Source organism: Somniosus microcephalus, chromosome 4 (assembly GCF_052327205.1).
Source record: "Somniosus microcephalus isolate GS21.2 chromosome 4, FLI_Smic_1.0, whole genome shotgun sequence".
Lineage (NCBI taxonomy): Eukaryota > Metazoa > Chordata > Chondrichthyes > Squaliformes > Somniosidae > Somniosus > Somniosus microcephalus.
In genome coordinates this window covers 89451448-89467708 of record NC_140990.1, presented here as the reverse complement: position 1 = coordinate 89467708, position 16261 = coordinate 89451448, and the positions used below count along the sequence as shown (strand labels likewise).

At 51.2% G+C, this 16261-nt stretch overlaps 1 protein-coding gene across 1 annotated transcript in view; it reads left to right on the top strand.

Annotated features, from left to right (window-relative positions):
* Positions 1–15988, top strand: part of LOC147119485 (uncharacterized) — a 146583-nt gene extending 130595 nt beyond the window's left edge. The window contains 2 exon segments of the mRNA XM_085984102.1: positions 12798–13081; positions 15700–15988. Of these exon segments, the coding sequence (XP_085840228.1) occupies positions 12798–13081; positions 15700–15988 (573 nt within the window).
* The last annotated feature ends 273 nt before the right edge of the window (positions 15989–16261 follow it).

Genomic DNA, 16261 nt, shown 5'->3' with positions numbered 1-16261 from the left:
GGGTGCAGTATGTTCAGTGTCTGACCCTGAGCTGCCCCAGGGAGGGGGCAGTGTGTGATGTCCCTGCGGGTGCAGTATGTTCAGTGTCTGACCCTGAGCTGTCCCAGGGAGGGGGCAGTGTGTGATGTCCCTGTGGGTGCAGTATGTTCAGTGTCTGACCCTGAGCTGCCCCAGGGAGGGGGCAGTGTGTGATGTCCCTGCGGGTGCAGTATGTTCAGTGTCTGACCCTGAGCTGTCCCAGGGAGGGGGCAGTGTGTGATGTCCCTGTGGGTGCAGTATGTTCAGTGTCTGACCCTGAGCTGTCCCAGGGAGGGGGCAGTGTGTGATGTCCCTGTGGGTGCAGTATGTTCAGTGTCTGACCCTGAGCTGTCCCAGGGAGGGGGCAGTGTGTGATGTCCCTGTGGGTGCAGTATGTTCAGTGTCTGACCCTGAGCTGTCCCAGGGAGGGGGCAGTGTGTGATGTCCCTGTGGGTGCAGTATGTTCAGTGTTTGTCCCTGAGCTGTCCCAGGGAGGGGTCAGTGTGTGATGTCCCTGTGGGTGCAGTATGTTCAGTGTCTGACCCTGAGCTGTCCCAGGGAGGGGGCAGTGTGTGATGTCCCTGTGGGTGCAGTATGTTCAGTGTCTGACCCTGAGCTGTCCCGGGGAGGGGGCAGTGTGTGATGTCCCTGTGGGTGCAGTATGTTCAGTGTCTGACCCTGAGCTGTCCCAGGGAGGGGGCAGTGTGTGATGTCCCTGTGGGTGCAGTATGTTCAGTGTCTGACCCTGAGCTGTCCCAGGGAGGGGGCAGTGTGTGATGTCCCTGTGGGTGCAGTATGTTCAGTGTCTGACCCTGAGCTGTCCCAGGGAGGGGGCAGTGTGTGATGTCCCTGTGGGTGCAGTATGTTCAGTGTCTGACCCTGAGCTGTCCCGGGGAGGGGGCAGTGTGTGATGTCCCTGTGGGTGCAGTATGTTCAGTGTCTGACCCTGAGCTGTCCCAGGGAGGGGGCAGTGTGTGATGTCCCTGTGGGTGCAGTATGTTCAGTGTCTGACCCTGAGCTGTCCCGGGGAGGGGGCAGTGTGTGATGTCCCTGTGGGTGCAGTATGTTCAGTGTCTGACCCTGAGCTGTCCCAGGGAGGGGGCAGTGTGTGATGTCCCTGTGGGTGCAGTATGTTCAGTGTCTGACCCTGAGCTGTCCCAGGGAGGGGGCAGTGTGTGATGTCCCTGTGGGTGCAGTATGTTCAGTGTCTGACCCTGAGCTGTCCCAGGGAGGGGGCAGTGTGTGATGTCCCTGTGGGTGCAGTGTGTTCAGTGTCTGACCCTGAGCTGTCCCAGGGAGGGGGCAGTGTGTGATGTCCCTGTGGGTGCAGTATGTTCAGTGTCTGACCCTGAGCTGTCCCGGGGAGGGGGCAGTGTGTGATGTCCCTGTGGGTGCAGTATGTTCAGTGTCTGACCCTGAACTGTCCCAGGGAGGGGGCAGTGTGTGATGTCCCTGTGGGTGCAGTATGTTCAGTGTCTGACCCTGAGCTGTCCCAGGGAGGGCGCAGTGTGTGATGTCCCTGTGGGTGCAGTATGTTCAGTGTCTGACCCTGAGCTGTCCCAGGGAGGGGGCAGTGTGTGATGTCCCTGTGGGTGCAGTATGTTCAGTGTCTGACCCTGAGCTGTCCCAGGGAGGGGGCAGTGTGCGATGTCCCTGTGGGTGCAGTGTGTTCAGTGTCTGACCCTGAGCTGTCCCGGGGAGGGGGCAGTGTGTGATGTCCCTGTGGGTGCAGTATGTTCAGTGTCTGACCCTGAACTGTCCCAGGGAGGGGGCAGTGTGTGATGTCCCTGTGGGTGCAGTATGTTCAGTGTCTGACCCTGAGCTGTCCCAGGGAGGGGGCAGTGTGTGATGTCCCTGTGGGTGCAGTGTGTTCAGTGTCTGATCCTGAGCTGTCCCAGGGAGGGGGCAGTGTGTGATGTCCCTGTGGGTGCAGTATGTTCAGTGTCTGACCCTGAGCTGCCCCAGGGAGGGGGCAGTGTGTGATGTCCCTGTGGGTGCAGTATGTTCAGTGTCTGACCCTGAGCTGTCCCAGGGAGGGGGCAGTGTGTGATGTCCCTGTGGGTGCAGTATGTTCAGTGTCTGACCCTGAGCTGTCCCAGGGAGGGGGCAGTGTGTGATGTTCCTGTGGGTGCAGTATGTTCAGTGTCTGACCCTGAGCTGTCCCAGGGAGGGGGCAGTGTGTGATGTCCCTGTGGGTGCAGTATGTTCAGTGTCTGACCCTGAGCTGTCCCAGGGAGGGGGCAGTGTGTGATGTCCCTGTGGGTGCAGTATGTTCAGTGTCTGACCCTGAGCTGTCCCAGGGAGGGGGCAGTGTGTGATGTCCCTGTGGGTGCAGTATGTTCAGTGTCTGACCCTGAGCTGTCCCAGGGAGGGGGCAGTGTGTGATGTCCCTGTGGGTGCAGTATGTTCAGTGTCCGACCCTGAGCTGTCCCAGGGAGGGGGCAGTGTGTGATGTCCCTGTGGGTGCAGTATGTTCAGTGTCTGACCCTGAGCTGTCCCAGGGAGGGGGCAGTGTGTGATGTCTCTGTGGGTGCAGTATGTTCAGTGTCTGACCCTGAGCTGTCCCAGGGAGGGGGCAGTGTGTGATGTCCCTGTGGGTGCAGTGTGTTCAGTGTCTGACCCTCAGCTGTCCCAGGGAGGGGGCAGTGTGTGATGTCCCTGTGGGTGCAGTGTGTTCAGTGTCTGACCCTGAGCTGTCCCAGGGAGGGGGCAGTGTGTGATGTCCCTGTGGGTGCAGTGTGTTCAGTGTCTGACCCTGAGCTGTCCCAGGGAGGGGGCAGTGTGTGATGTCCCTGTGGGTGCAGTATGTTCAGTGTCTGACCCTGAGCTGTCCCAGGGAGGGGGCAGTGTGTGATGTCCCTGTGGGTGCAGTATGATCAGTGTCTGACCCTGAGCTGTCCCAGGGAGGGGGCAGTGTGTGATGTCCCTGTGGGTGCAGTGTGTTCAGTGTCTGATCCTGAGCTGTCCCAGGGAGGGGGCAGAGTGTGATGTCCCTGTGGGTGCAGTGTGTTCAGTGTCTGACCCTGAGCTGTCCCAGGGAGGGGGCAGTGTGTGATGTCCCTGTGGGTGCAATATGTTCAGTGTTTGACCCTGCGCTGTCCCAGGGAGGGGGCAGTGTGTGATGTCCCTGTGGGTGCAGTATGTTCAGTGTCTGACCCTGAGCTGTCCCAGGGAGGGGGCAGTGTGTGATGTCCCTGTGGGTGCAGTATGTTCAGTGTCTGACCCTGAGCTGTCCCAGGGAGGGGGCAGTGTGTGATGTCCCTGTGGGTGCAGTATGTTCAGTGTCTGACCCTGAGCTGTCCCAGGGAGTGGACAGTGTGTGATGTGCCTGTGGGTGCAGTATGTTCAGTGTCTGACCCTGAGCTGTCCCAGGGAGGGGGCAGTGTATGATGTCCCTGTGGGTGCAGTATGTTCAGTGTCTGACCCTGAGCTGTCCCAGGGAGTGGACAGTGTGGGATGTCCCTGTGGGTGCAGTATGTTCAGTGTCTGACCCTGAGCTGTCCCAGGGAGGGGGCAGTGTGTGATGTCCCTGTGGGTGCAGTATGTTCAGTGTCTGACCCTGAGCTGTCCCAGGGAGGGGGCAGTGTGTGATGTCCCTGTGGGTGCAGTGTGTTCAGTGTCTGACCCTGAGCTGTCCCAGGGAGGGGGCAGTGTGTGATGTCCCTGTGGGTGCAGTATGTTCAGTGTCTGACCCTGAGCTGTCCCAGGGAGGGGGCAGTGTGTGATGTCCCTGTGGGTGCAGTATGTTCAGTGTCTGACCCTGAGCTGTCCCAGGGAGGGGGCAGTGTGTGATGTCCCTGTGGGTGCAGTATGTTCAGTGACTGACCCTGAGCTGTCCCAGGGAGGGGGCAGTGTGTGATGTCCCTGTGGGTGCAGTATGTTCAGTGTCTGACCCTGCGCTGTCCCAGGGAGGGGGCAGTGTGTGATGTCCCTGTGGGTGCAGTATGTTCAGTGCCTGACCCTGAGCTGTCCCAGGGAGGGGTCAGTGTGTGATGTCCCTGTGGGTGCAGTATGTTCAGTGTGTGACCCTGAGCTGTCCCAGGGAGGGGGCAGTGTGTGATGTCCCTGTGGGTGCAGTATGTTCAGTGTGTGACCCTGAGCTGTCCCAGGGAGGGGGCAGTGTGGGATGTCCCTGTGGGTGCTGGATGTTCAGTGTCTGACCCTGAGCTGTCCCAGGGAGGGGGCAGTGTGTGATGTCCCTGTGGGTGCAGTATGTTCAGTGTCTGACCCTGAGCTGTCCCAGGGAGGGGGCAGTGTGTGATGTCCCTGTGGGTGCAGTATGTTCAGTGTCTGACCCTGAGCTGTCCCAGGGAGGGGGCAGTGTGTGATGTCCCTGTGGGTGCAGTATGTTCAGTGTCTGACCCTGCGCTGTCCCAGGGAGGGGGCAGTGTGTGATGTCCCTGTGGGTGCAGTATGTTCAGTGTCTGACCCTGAGCTGTCCCAGGGAGGGGGCAGTGTGTGATGTCCCTGTGGGTGCAGTATGTTCAGTGTCTGACCCTGAGCTGTCCCAGGGAGGGGGCAGTGTGTGATGTCCCTGTGGGTGCAGTATGTTCAGTGTCTGACCCTGAGCTGTCCCAGGGAGGGGGCAGTGTGTGATGTCCCTGTGGGTGCAGTATGTTCAGTGTCTGACCCTGCGCTGTCCCGGGGAGGGGGCAGTGTGTGATGTCCCTGTGGGTGCAATATGTTCAGTGTCTGACCCTGAGCTGTCCCAGGGAGGGGGCAGTGTGTGATGTCCCTGTGGGTGCAGTATGTTCAGTGTCTGACCCTGAGCTGCCCCAGGGAGGGGGCAGTGTGTGATGTCCCTGCGGGTGCAGTATGTTCAGTGTCTGACCCTGAGCTGTCCCAGGGAGGGGGCAGTGTGTGATGTCCCTGTGGGTGCAGTATGTTCAGTGTCTGACCCTGAGCTGTCCCAGGGAGGGGGCAGTGTGTGATGTCCCTGTGGGTGCAGTATGTTCAGTGTCTGACCCTGCGCTGTCCCAGGGAGGGGGCAGTGTGTGATGTCCCTGTGGGTGCAGTATGTTCAGTGTCTGACCCTGCGCTGTCCCAGGGAGGAGGCAGTGTGTGATGTCCCTGTGGGTGCAGTATGTTCAGTGTCTGACCCTGAGCTGTCCCAGGGAGGGGGCAGTGTATGATGTCCCTGTGGGTGCAGTATGTTCAGTGTCTGACCCTGAGCTGTCCCAGGGAGGGGGCAGTGTGGGATGTCCCTGTGGGTGCTGGATGTTCAGTGTCTGACCCTGTGCTGTCCCAGGGAGGGGGCAGTGTGGGATGTCCCTGTGGGTGCAGTATGTTCAGTGTCTGACCCTGAGCTGTCCCGGGGAGGGGGCAGTGTGTGATGTCCCTGTGGGTGCAGTGTGTTCAGTGTCTGACCCTGAGCTGTCCCAGGGAGGGGGCAGTGTGTGATGTCCCTGTGGGTGCAGTATGTTCAGTGTCTGACCCTGAGCTGTCCCAGGGAGGGGGCAGTGTGTGATGTCCCTGTGGGGTGGAGTATGGTCAAACGGCAACTATCAGAATGAACATGGTTCAGTCCTGGATGCGATTAACAGCAGAATCCAAACCCTGCAGTCACTTGTGAACTCGCTGGTGTTTCGTCAAGAAAGATGACTGAGTGAATCTCTTCCCACACACTGAGCATGTGAACGGCCTCTCCCCAGTGTGAACTCGCTGATGTGTCAGCAGGTGGGATGACTGAGTAAATCCCTTCCCACGCACGGAGCAGGTGAACGGTCTCTCTCCAGTGTGACTGCGTCGATGAGTTTCCAGTCCAGTTTAATTAAATCCCTTCCCACAGTCCCTACATTTCCACAGTTTCTCCATGGTGCGGGTGTCCTTGTGTCTCTCCAGGTTGGACGATCAGTTGAAGCCTCGTCCACACACACAACACGTGTACGGTTTCTCACCGCTGTGAATGGTGTGATGTTTTTTCAGGCTGTGTAACTGGTTAAAGCTCTTTCCACAGTCAGTGCACTGGAACACTCTCACTCGGGTGTGTGTGTCTCGGTGCCTTTCCAGTCACACTGATGTTTGAAATCTTTTCCCAGACACAGAACAAACATTTCTCCTTCCACATTCAAAGGCCGATGATATTCAGGTCCTGATGAATCGAGTGACTCTGTCAGATGTTGAGGTGATGTTTGGTTTGAGTTTCCCATCTGTAAATACTCCCCTTATAATACCCTGTAAAAGGAGTTTGCAAAAGTCATCACTGTAAGTACAGGATAGAAATTCAGAACAGACAATTCTACTTTCTATGGAATATTCTTTCCTCTCTTGTTTCCCCCAAACATGTGGTCCAATCAAACTAAAAGAAGCCAAAATAAGTCCCAACAAAAGCAAAGAGAACCTTCCCAACTAAACCAGAATGTTCCCAGTGTCTGAGAGACACTCTGTACTCTGAGGAGCCCACTGGTCACAGAAGCTATCAACACGGACACTGCCTGCACCTTCTCCAGAGCCACTCAGGCACGGAGAAGACAGCGAAACAACAAATTGTATTTATACAGTGTCTTTAATGTAGTAAAATGACCCAAGGCGCTTCACAAGAGCGATTATCAGACAAAATCTGACATGGAGCCACATGAGATATTAGGGCAGATGACCTAAAGCTTGGTCAAAGAGGTAGGTTTTAAGGAGCGAATTAAAGGAGGGAAGGAGAGAGGTGGAGAGGTTTAGGGAGGGAATTCCAGAGCTTAGGGCCTCGACAGCTGGAGGCACGGCCGCCAATGCTGGAGCGATTGAAATTGGGAATGAGCAAACGGCCAGAATTAGACGAGTGCAGAGATCTCGGTGGGGGTTGTGGGGCTGAAGGAGGTTACAGAGATAGGGAGGGGTGAGGCCATGGAGGGATTTGAAAACAAGGATGAGAATTTTAAAATTGAGGCGCTGCTTAACTGGGAGGCAATGTAGGTCAGCGAGCACAGGGTGATGGGTGAACAGGACTTGGTGCGAGTTAGGACACGGGCAGCCGAGTTTTGGATGAGTTTAAGTTTATGGAGGGTGGATGATGGGAGGCTGACTAGGAGTGTGTTGGAATAGTCTAGAGGCAACAAAGGCATGGATGAGGGTTTCAGCAGCAGATGAGCTGAGGCAGGGGCGGAGTCGGGTGATGATATGGAGGTGGAAACAGGCGGTCTTAGCTTTTCCGCGGATATGTGGTCGGAAGCTTATTTCAGGGTCAAACACTCCCAGGGCAGGTACAGCACGGGTTAGATACAGAGTAAAGCTCTCTCTACACTGTCCCATCAAACACTCCCGGGGCAGGTACAGCACGGGTTAGATACAGAGTAAAGCTCCCTCTACACTGTCCCATCAAACACTCCCAGGGCAGGTACAGCACGGGTTAGATACAGAGTAAAGCTCCCTCTACACTGTCCCATCAAACACTCCCGGGGCAGGTACAGCACGGGTTAGATACAGAGTAAAGCTCCCTCTACACTGTCCCATCAAACACTCCCGGGGCAGGTACAGCACGGGTTAGATACAGAGCAAAGTTCCCTCTACACTGTCCCATCAAACACTCCCAGGGCAGGTACAGCATGGGTTAGGATTACATTACACAGGATATACAGCACAGAAACAGGCCATTCGGCCCAAGCAGTCCATGCCGGCGTTTATGCTCCACACAAGCCTCCTCCCGTGTTTCCTCATCTAAGTCTATCAGCATAACCCTCTATTCCCTTCTCCCTCATATGCTTGTCCAGCCTCCCCTTAAATGCATCGATACTATTCGCTTCAACCACTCCCTGTGGCAGCGAGTTCCACATTCTCACCACTCGCTGGGTAAAGAAGTTTGCTCGAGTTTTGCTCTTCCCCACAAGTGGAAACATTCTCTCTGTATCCACTCTACCAAAACCTTTCATGATTTTAAAGACCTCTGTTAGGTCGCCCCTCAGCCATCTTTTTTCAAAAGAAAAAAGACCCAGCCTGTTCATCCTTTCCTGATAGGTATACCTCGCATTTCTGCTATCTTCCTTGTAAATCTTCCCTGCACCCTCTCCAGTGCCTCTAGATCCATTTTATAATATGGTGACCAGAACTGTATGCAGCACTCCAAGTGTGGTCTAACCAAGGTTCGCTACAGGTTTAGCATAACTTCCCTACTTTGCAATTCAATCCCTCTGGAAATAAACCCTGGTGCTTGGTTTACCTTTTTTATGGCCTTGCTAACCTGTGTCGCTACTTTTAGCTACTTTTAGTGATTTGTGTATTTGTACTGAGACCCCTTTGCTCTTCTCTCCCACTTAGATTCTTATTTTCCAAGTAATATGTGACCTCCCTATTTTTCTTACCAAATTGTGATGCCTCACATTTATCTGTGTTGAATTTCATTCGCCAATTGTATGCCCATTCTGCAAGTTTATTCATGTCTTCTTGTAACTTGTTGCAGTCCTCCTCAGTGTTGACTATCCCCGCCCACCGCCCCCCCCCACCCCTCCACCACCCCTTTGGTGTCATCTACAAATTTAGACATTGTCTTTTTGATTCCAAAGTCTAAATCGTTAATATAAATTGTGAACAGCAGTGGTCCCAGCACTTTTCTGCGTTAAATTTCATCTGCCACATGTCCGCCCATTCCACCAGCCTGTCCATGTCTTCTTGAAGTCTATCACTATCCTCCTCACTGTTCACTATACTTCCAAGTTTTGTGTCATCTGCAAATTTTGAAATTGTGCCCTTTACACCCAAGTCTAAGTCATTAATATATATCAAGAAAAGCAGTGGTCCTAGTACCGACCCCTGGGGAACACCACTGTATACCTTCCTCCAGTCTGAAAAACAACCGTTCACCACTACTCTCTGTTTCCTGTCACTTAGCCAATTTCATATCCATGCTGACACTGTCCCTTTTATTCCATGGGCTTCAACTTTGCTGGCAAGCCTATTATGTGGCACTTTGTCGAACGTATTCTGGAAATCCATGTACACTACGTCAACCGCATTGCCCTCATCGACCCTCTCTGATACCTCATCGAAAAACTCGATCAAGTTGGTTAAACACGATTTGCCTTTAACAAATCCATGCTGGCTTTCCTTAATTAATCCACACCTATCCAAGTGACTGTTAATTTTGTCTCTGATTACTGTTTCTAAAAGCTTCCCCACTACTGAGGTTAAACTGGCTGGCCTGTAGTTGCTGGGTTTGTCTTCTGGCACCAATCTAAGGAGGATTGGAAGATTATGGCCAGTACTTCCGAGATTTCCGCCCTCAATTCCCTCAGCATCCTAGGATGCATCCCATCCGCTCCTGGTGATTTATCTACTTTAAGTACAGCCAGCCTTTCTAATATCTCCTCTTTATCAATTTTTATCCTATCCAGTATCTCCACTACCTCCTCCTTCACTATGTCTATGGCAGCATCCTCGTCCTTGGTGAAGACAGATGCAAAGTACTCGTTTAATACCTCAGCCATACCCTCTGCCTCCATGTATAGGTCTCCTTTGTGGTCCTTAATCAGCCCCACCCCTCCTCTTACTACCCTTTTACTATTTATATGCCTAGAGAAGACTTTTGGATTACCTTTTATGTTGGCTGCCATTCTATTCTCATACCCTCGCTTTGCCCCTCTTATTTTCTTTTTCATTTCACCTCTGACCTTTCTATATATAGCCTGATTCTCAGATGTATTTGCAACCTGACATCTGTCATACGCACTCTTTTTCTGCTTCATCATATTGGTTATCTGTTTTGTCATCCAGGGAGCCCTGACTTTCCACTAGTGGGAATGGACCTCAACTGTACCTGAACTATTTCCTCTTTAAAGGCAGCCCATTGTTCCATTACAGTTTTGCCTGCCAATCTTTGATTCCAGTTTACCCGGGCCAGATCCGTTTTCATCCCACTGAAATTGGCCTTCCCCCAGTTAAACATTTTTACTCGAGATTGCTCCCTGTCCTTTTCCATAGCTAATCTAAACATGATGATATTATGATCACTGTTCCCTAAATGTTCACCTACTGACACTTGCTCCACTTGACCTACCTCATTCCCCAGAACCAGATCCAGCAATGCCTCCTCCCTCGTCGGGCCGGAAACATACTGATCAAGAAAATTCTCCTGAACACACACCATAAATTCTTCCCCCTCTCTGCCCTTTACACTATTACAATCCCAGTCTATATTAGGGTAGTTGAAGTCCCCCATTATTACTACTCTATAGTTCTGGCACCTCTCTGTAATTTCTCTGCAAATTTTCTCCTCCATATCTTTCCCATTATTTGGTGGTCTATAGAATACACCTAGCAGTGTAATGGCACCTCTATTATTTCTTAACTCTAGCCATATAGATTCTGTCCTCGACCCCTCCAGGACATCCTCCCTCTCCAGCACTGTAACATTCTCCTTAACCAATACTGCCACACCACCTCCGATCTTTCCTAAACACCTTATAACCAGGAATATTCAATACCCAATCCTGCCCTTTTTTGAGCCAGGTCTCAGTTATTGCCACAGCATCATATTCCCATGTGGCTATTTGTGCCTGCAGCTCACTGACCTTGTTTACTGCGCTTCGTGTGTTCACATACATACACTGTAAACCCATCTTAGACCATCCTGTATTCTCTCTAGTTGGACCCCACCTAATACATTACTATTTCTCGCTTTAGTGCTCTCTGCCTCTCCCAATCCCTTGAGCACTTTATTTCAACAACAACTTGTATTTATATAGCGCCTTTAACATAGTAAAACATCCCAGGGCACTGCACGGGAGTATTGTAAGACCAAAAATTTGACACCGAGCCACATAAGGAGAAATTAGGGCAGATGACCAAAAGCTTGGTCAAAGAGGTAGGTTTTAAGGAGCGTCTTAAAGGAGGAAAGAGAGGTAGAGAGATGGAGAGGTTTAGGCAGGGAATTGCAGAGCTTGGGGCCTAGGCAACAGAAGGCACGGCCACCAAAGGTTGAGCGATTATAATCAGGGGCGGAGAGGTTTAGGGAGGGAATTCCAGAGCTTGGGGCCTCAGCAACAGAAGGCACAGCCACCAATGGTTGAGCGATTATAATCAGGGATGCTCAAGAGGGCAGAATTAGAGGAGCACAGATATCTCGGGGAGTTGTGGGGTTGAAGGAGATTACAGAGATAGGAAGGGGCGAGGCCATGGAGGGAATTGAAAACAAGTATGAGAATTTTGAAATCGAGGCTTTGCTTAACCAGGAGCCAATGTAGGTCAGCGAGCACAGGGGAGATGGGCGAATGGGACTTGGTGCGAGTTAGGACACGGGTAGCCGAGTTTTGGATGACCTCAAGTTTACGTAGGGTGGAACGTGGGAGGCCAGCCAGGAGTGCGTTGGAATAGTCAAGTTTAGAGGTAACAAAGACATGGATGAGGGTTTCAGCAGCGGATGAGCTGAGGCAGGGGCAGAGACGGGCGATGTCATGGAGGTGGAAGTAGGTGGTCTTTGTTATAGAAACATAGAAGATAGGAGCAGGAGTAGGCCATTCGGCCCTTCGAGCCTGCTCCGCCATTCAACGAGATCATGGCTGATCATCCAAACCCTAGCACCCGGTGCCTACACCGACAGCCATCCCACACAAGCCCTACCCCGTAACCCCGTAACTCCACGTATTTAATCCCCCCCAACACTAAGGGCCAATTTTTTTTTTTTATCATGGCCAATCAACCTAACCCGCACATCTTTGGACTGTGGGAGGAAACCGGAGCACCCGGAGAAAACCCACGCAAACACGGGGAGAATGTGCAAACTCCACACAGACAATCACCCGAGGCCGGATTTGAACCCGGGTCCCTGGCGCTGTGAGGCAACAGTGCTAACCACTATGCCACCGTGCTGCGGATATGTGGTCGGAAGCTCATTTCAGGGTCAAATATGACACCAAGGTTGCGAACAGTGTGATTCAGCCTCAGACAGAGGCTGGGGAACGGAGTTTGTGGTGGGGACCAAAAACAATGGCTTAGGTCTTCCCAATATTTAATTGGAGAAAATTTTTGCTCATCCAGAACTGGATATCGGACAATCTGACCGACAATTTAGACACTGGAGGGGTCAAGAGAAGAAGTAGTGAGATCGAGCTGGGTGTCATCAGCGTACATGTGGAAATTGACGCTGTATTTTCCGATGATGTCGCCAAGGGGCAGCATGTAGATGAGAAATAGGAGGGGGCCAAGGATAGATCCTTGGGGGAGACCAGAGGTAACGATACGGGAGCGGGAAGAGAAGCCGTTGCAGGTGAGTCTCTGGCTACGATTAGATTGATAAGAATGGAACCAGGCGAGTGCAGTCCCACCCAGCTGGACGACGGTGGAAAGGTGTTGGAGAAGGATGGAGTGGTCAACCATGTCAAAGGCTGCAGACAAGTCAAGAAGGACGAGGGGGGAGAGTTTACCTTTGTCACAGTCACAAAGAATGTCATTTGCGACATTGATGAGAGCCGTTTCGGTACTGTGGCAGGGGCGGAAACCTGATTGGAGGGATTCAAACATGGAATTGCGGGAAAGATGGGCACGGATTTGGGAGGCGACAACACATTCAAGAACTTTGGAGAGGAAAGGGAGGTTGGAGATGGGGCGGTAGTTTGCAAGGACGGAGGGAATCAAGGGTTGGTTTTCAAACATCAGTGTGACTGGAAAAGCAGCGAGACACACACACCCGAGTGAGAGTGTTCCAGTGCACTGACTGTGGAAAGAGCTTTAACCAGTTACAGAGCCTGAAAAAACATCGCACCGTTCACAGCGGGGAGAAACCATACACATGGTCTGTGTGTTGATGAGGCTTCAACTGATCGTCCAACCTGGAGAGACACAAGGACACCCGCACCATGGAGAAACCGTGGAATTGTGCGGACTGTGGGAAGGGATTCAATTCCACGTCCCAGCTGGAAACTCATCGGCGCATTCACTCTGGGAAGAGGCCGTTCACCTGCTCCGTGTGTGGGAAGGGATTCAGTCAGTCATCACACCTTCTGACACACCAGCGAGTTCACACTGGGGAGAGACCGTTCAGTTGCTCTCACTGCGGGAATAGATTCGGGCAGTTATCTAACCTCACTGACCACCAGCGAATTCACACTGGAGAGAGGCCATTCAGTTGCTCTCAGTGCGGGAAGAGGTTCAGGCAGTCATCTAGCCTCACTGACCACATATAGAAACATAGAAGATAGGAGCAGGAGCAGGAGTAGGCCATTCGGCCCCTCGAGCCTGCTCCGCCATTCAATGTGATCATGGCTGATCATCCAAACTCAGTACCCTGTCCCTGCTTTCTCCCCATATCCCTTGATCCCCTTAGCCTTAAGAAATATATCTAACTCCTTGTAGATATTTAATGAATTGGCCTCAACTGTCTTCTGTGGTAGAGAATTCCACAGGTTCACCACTCTCTGGGTGAAGAAATTCCTCCTCATCTCAGTCCTAAATGGCTTACCCCTTATCCTTAGACTGTGACCGCTGGTTCTGGACTCCCCCGCCATCGGGAACAGCCTTCCTGCATCTAGTCTGTCTAGTCCTGTTAGAATTTTATAAGTTTCAATGAGATCCCCTCTCATTCTTCTAAACTCCAGCGAGTGCAAGCCTAATCGACCCAATCTTTCTTCATACGTCATTTCTGCCATCCCAGGTCTCAGTCTGGTGAATCTTCGCTGCACTCCCTCCATGGCAAGAACATCCTTCCTCAGATAAGGCGACCAAAACTGCACACATTACTCAAGGTGTAGTCTCACCAAGGCCCTGTACAACTGCAGCAAAACATCCATGCTCCTGTACTCAAATCCTCTCGCTATGAAGGCCAGCATACCATTTGCCTTCTTAACCACCTGCTGCACCTGCATGCTTACCTTCAGCGACTGGTGCACAAGGACACCCAGGTCTCGTTGCACTTCCCCTTTTCCCAATCTATTGCCGTTCAGATAATAATCTGCCTTCCTGTTTTTGCCACCAAAGTGGATAACCTCACATTTATCCACATTATACTGCATCTGACATGCATCTGCCCAATTGCCCAACCTGTCCAAATCGTACTGGAGTTTCTCTGCATCCTCCTCACAGCACACACGCCCACCCAGCTTTGTGTCGTCTGCAAACTTGGAGATATTACATCTAGTTCCCTCGGCTAGATCATTAATATATATTGTGAATAACTGGTGTCCTAGCACCAAACCCTGCGGTACCCCACTAGACACTGCCTTCCACTCAGAAAAAGACCCGTTTATTCCAACACTTTGATTCCTGTCTGCCAACCAGTTTTCTATCCAAGTCAGTACCTTGCCCCCAATCCCATGTGCTTCAACTTTGCACGCTAATCTCTTAAGCGGGACCTTATCGAAAGCCTTCTGAAAGTCCAAATACACCACATCCACTGGTTCTCCCTTATCTATTCTACCAGTTACATCCTCAAAAAATTCCAGTAGATTAGTCGAGCATGATTTACCTTTTGTAAATCCATGTTGACTTTGTCCGATCCTGTCACTGTTTTCCAAGTGCTCTGCTATTACATCTTTTATAATGGACTCTAGCATTTTCCCCACTACCGATGTCAGGCTTACCAGTCTATAATTCCCCATTTTTTGTCGACCACCTTTTTTAAATAGTGGGGTTACATTAGCTACCCTCCAATCCATGGGAACTGTTCCAGAGTCTATAGAATTTTGGAAGATGACCAGCAATGCATCTACTATTTCTAGGGCCACTTCCTTAAGTACCCTTGGATGTAGATTATCAGGCCCTGGGGATTTATCGGCCTTCAATCCTGTCAATTTCCCTAACACCATTTCCTTACAAATACTGATTTCATTCAGTTCCTCCCTCTCATTAGACCCTATGTTCCCCGACATCTCTGGGGGTTTATTTGTGTCCTCCTTTGTGAAGACTGAACCAAAGTATGTATTTAATTGGTCTGCCATGTCTTTGTTCCCCATTATAAATTCCCCTGATTCTGACTGCAAGGGACTGACGCTTGACTTTACCAATCTTTTTCTCTTCACATATCTATTGAAGCTTTTACAGTCAATTTTTATGTTCCCTGCAAGCTTACTCTCATACTCTATTTTCCCCCTCTTATTTAATCCCTTTGTCCTCCTTTGCTGAATCCTAAACTGCTCCCAATCCTCAGGTTTGCTGCTTTTTCTGGCCAATTTATATGTCCTCTCCTTGGATCTTATGCTATCCCTAACTTCCCTTGTTAGCCAATGTTGAGTCACCTTTTTTGTTTTATTTTATGCCAAACAGGGATGAAGAAATTCTGTAGTTCATCCATGCGATCTTTAAATGTTTGCCATTGCCTATTCACCGTAAACCCTTTAAGTAACATTCCCCAATCCATCCTAGCCAACTCACGCCTCATACCATCATAGTTTCCTTTATTTAAATTCAGTACCCAAGTCTCTGAATCAACTACTTCACTCTCCATCTTAATGAAGAATTCTATCGTATTATGATCGCTCCTCCCCAAGAGGCGTTGCACAACAAGATTGCTAATTAATCCTTTCTCATTACATAATACCCAGTCTAAGATGGCCTGATCTCTAGTTGGTTCCTCGACATATTGGTCCAGTAAACCATCCCGTATGGAATTCCTCTTCCACAGTATTGTTACTAATTTGGTTAGACCACTGGGGAGAGGCCATTCACCTCCATTGAGTGTGGAAAGGGATTTGCACGATTAGCCAACCTCACTCAACACCAACTTGTTCACACTGAAAAGAGACCTTTCAAATGTTGTGCGTGTGAGAAGAGCTTTAAAAGCACAAGAGATCTGCTGACACACCAACACACTCACACTGGGGAGAGGCCGTTCACCTGCTCCATTTGTGGGAAGGGATTCACTGATTCATCCACCCTGCTGAGACACCAGCGAGTTCACACTGGGGAGAGGCCGTTCACCTGCTCCATGTATGGGAAGGGATTCACTGATTCATCCACCCTGCTGAGACACCAGCGAGTTCACACTGGGGAGAGGGCGTTCACCTGCACTGTGTGTGGGACGGGATTCACTCAGCCATCCCACCTGCTGAAACACCAGTGAGTTCACAAGTGACTGCAGGGGTTGGATTCTGCTGTTATTGCTGTTACTCATATCCAGGACTGAACCTTGTTCATTCTGACAGTTGGGGTTTGTTTCTGCTGATGTTAATAACTTCTATAACTGGTCTGGAGTTTAATATTCTCGATAAACGTCAAATAAATCAGTTTTGTTTCAAACCCGCAGTGTGTCGAGTATTTGTTTCCTCCAGGATGAGAGGAGAATAACAGAACTGGAAAAAGTTGGAAAAGTAACAGATTTTTAAGCAACTTTTTC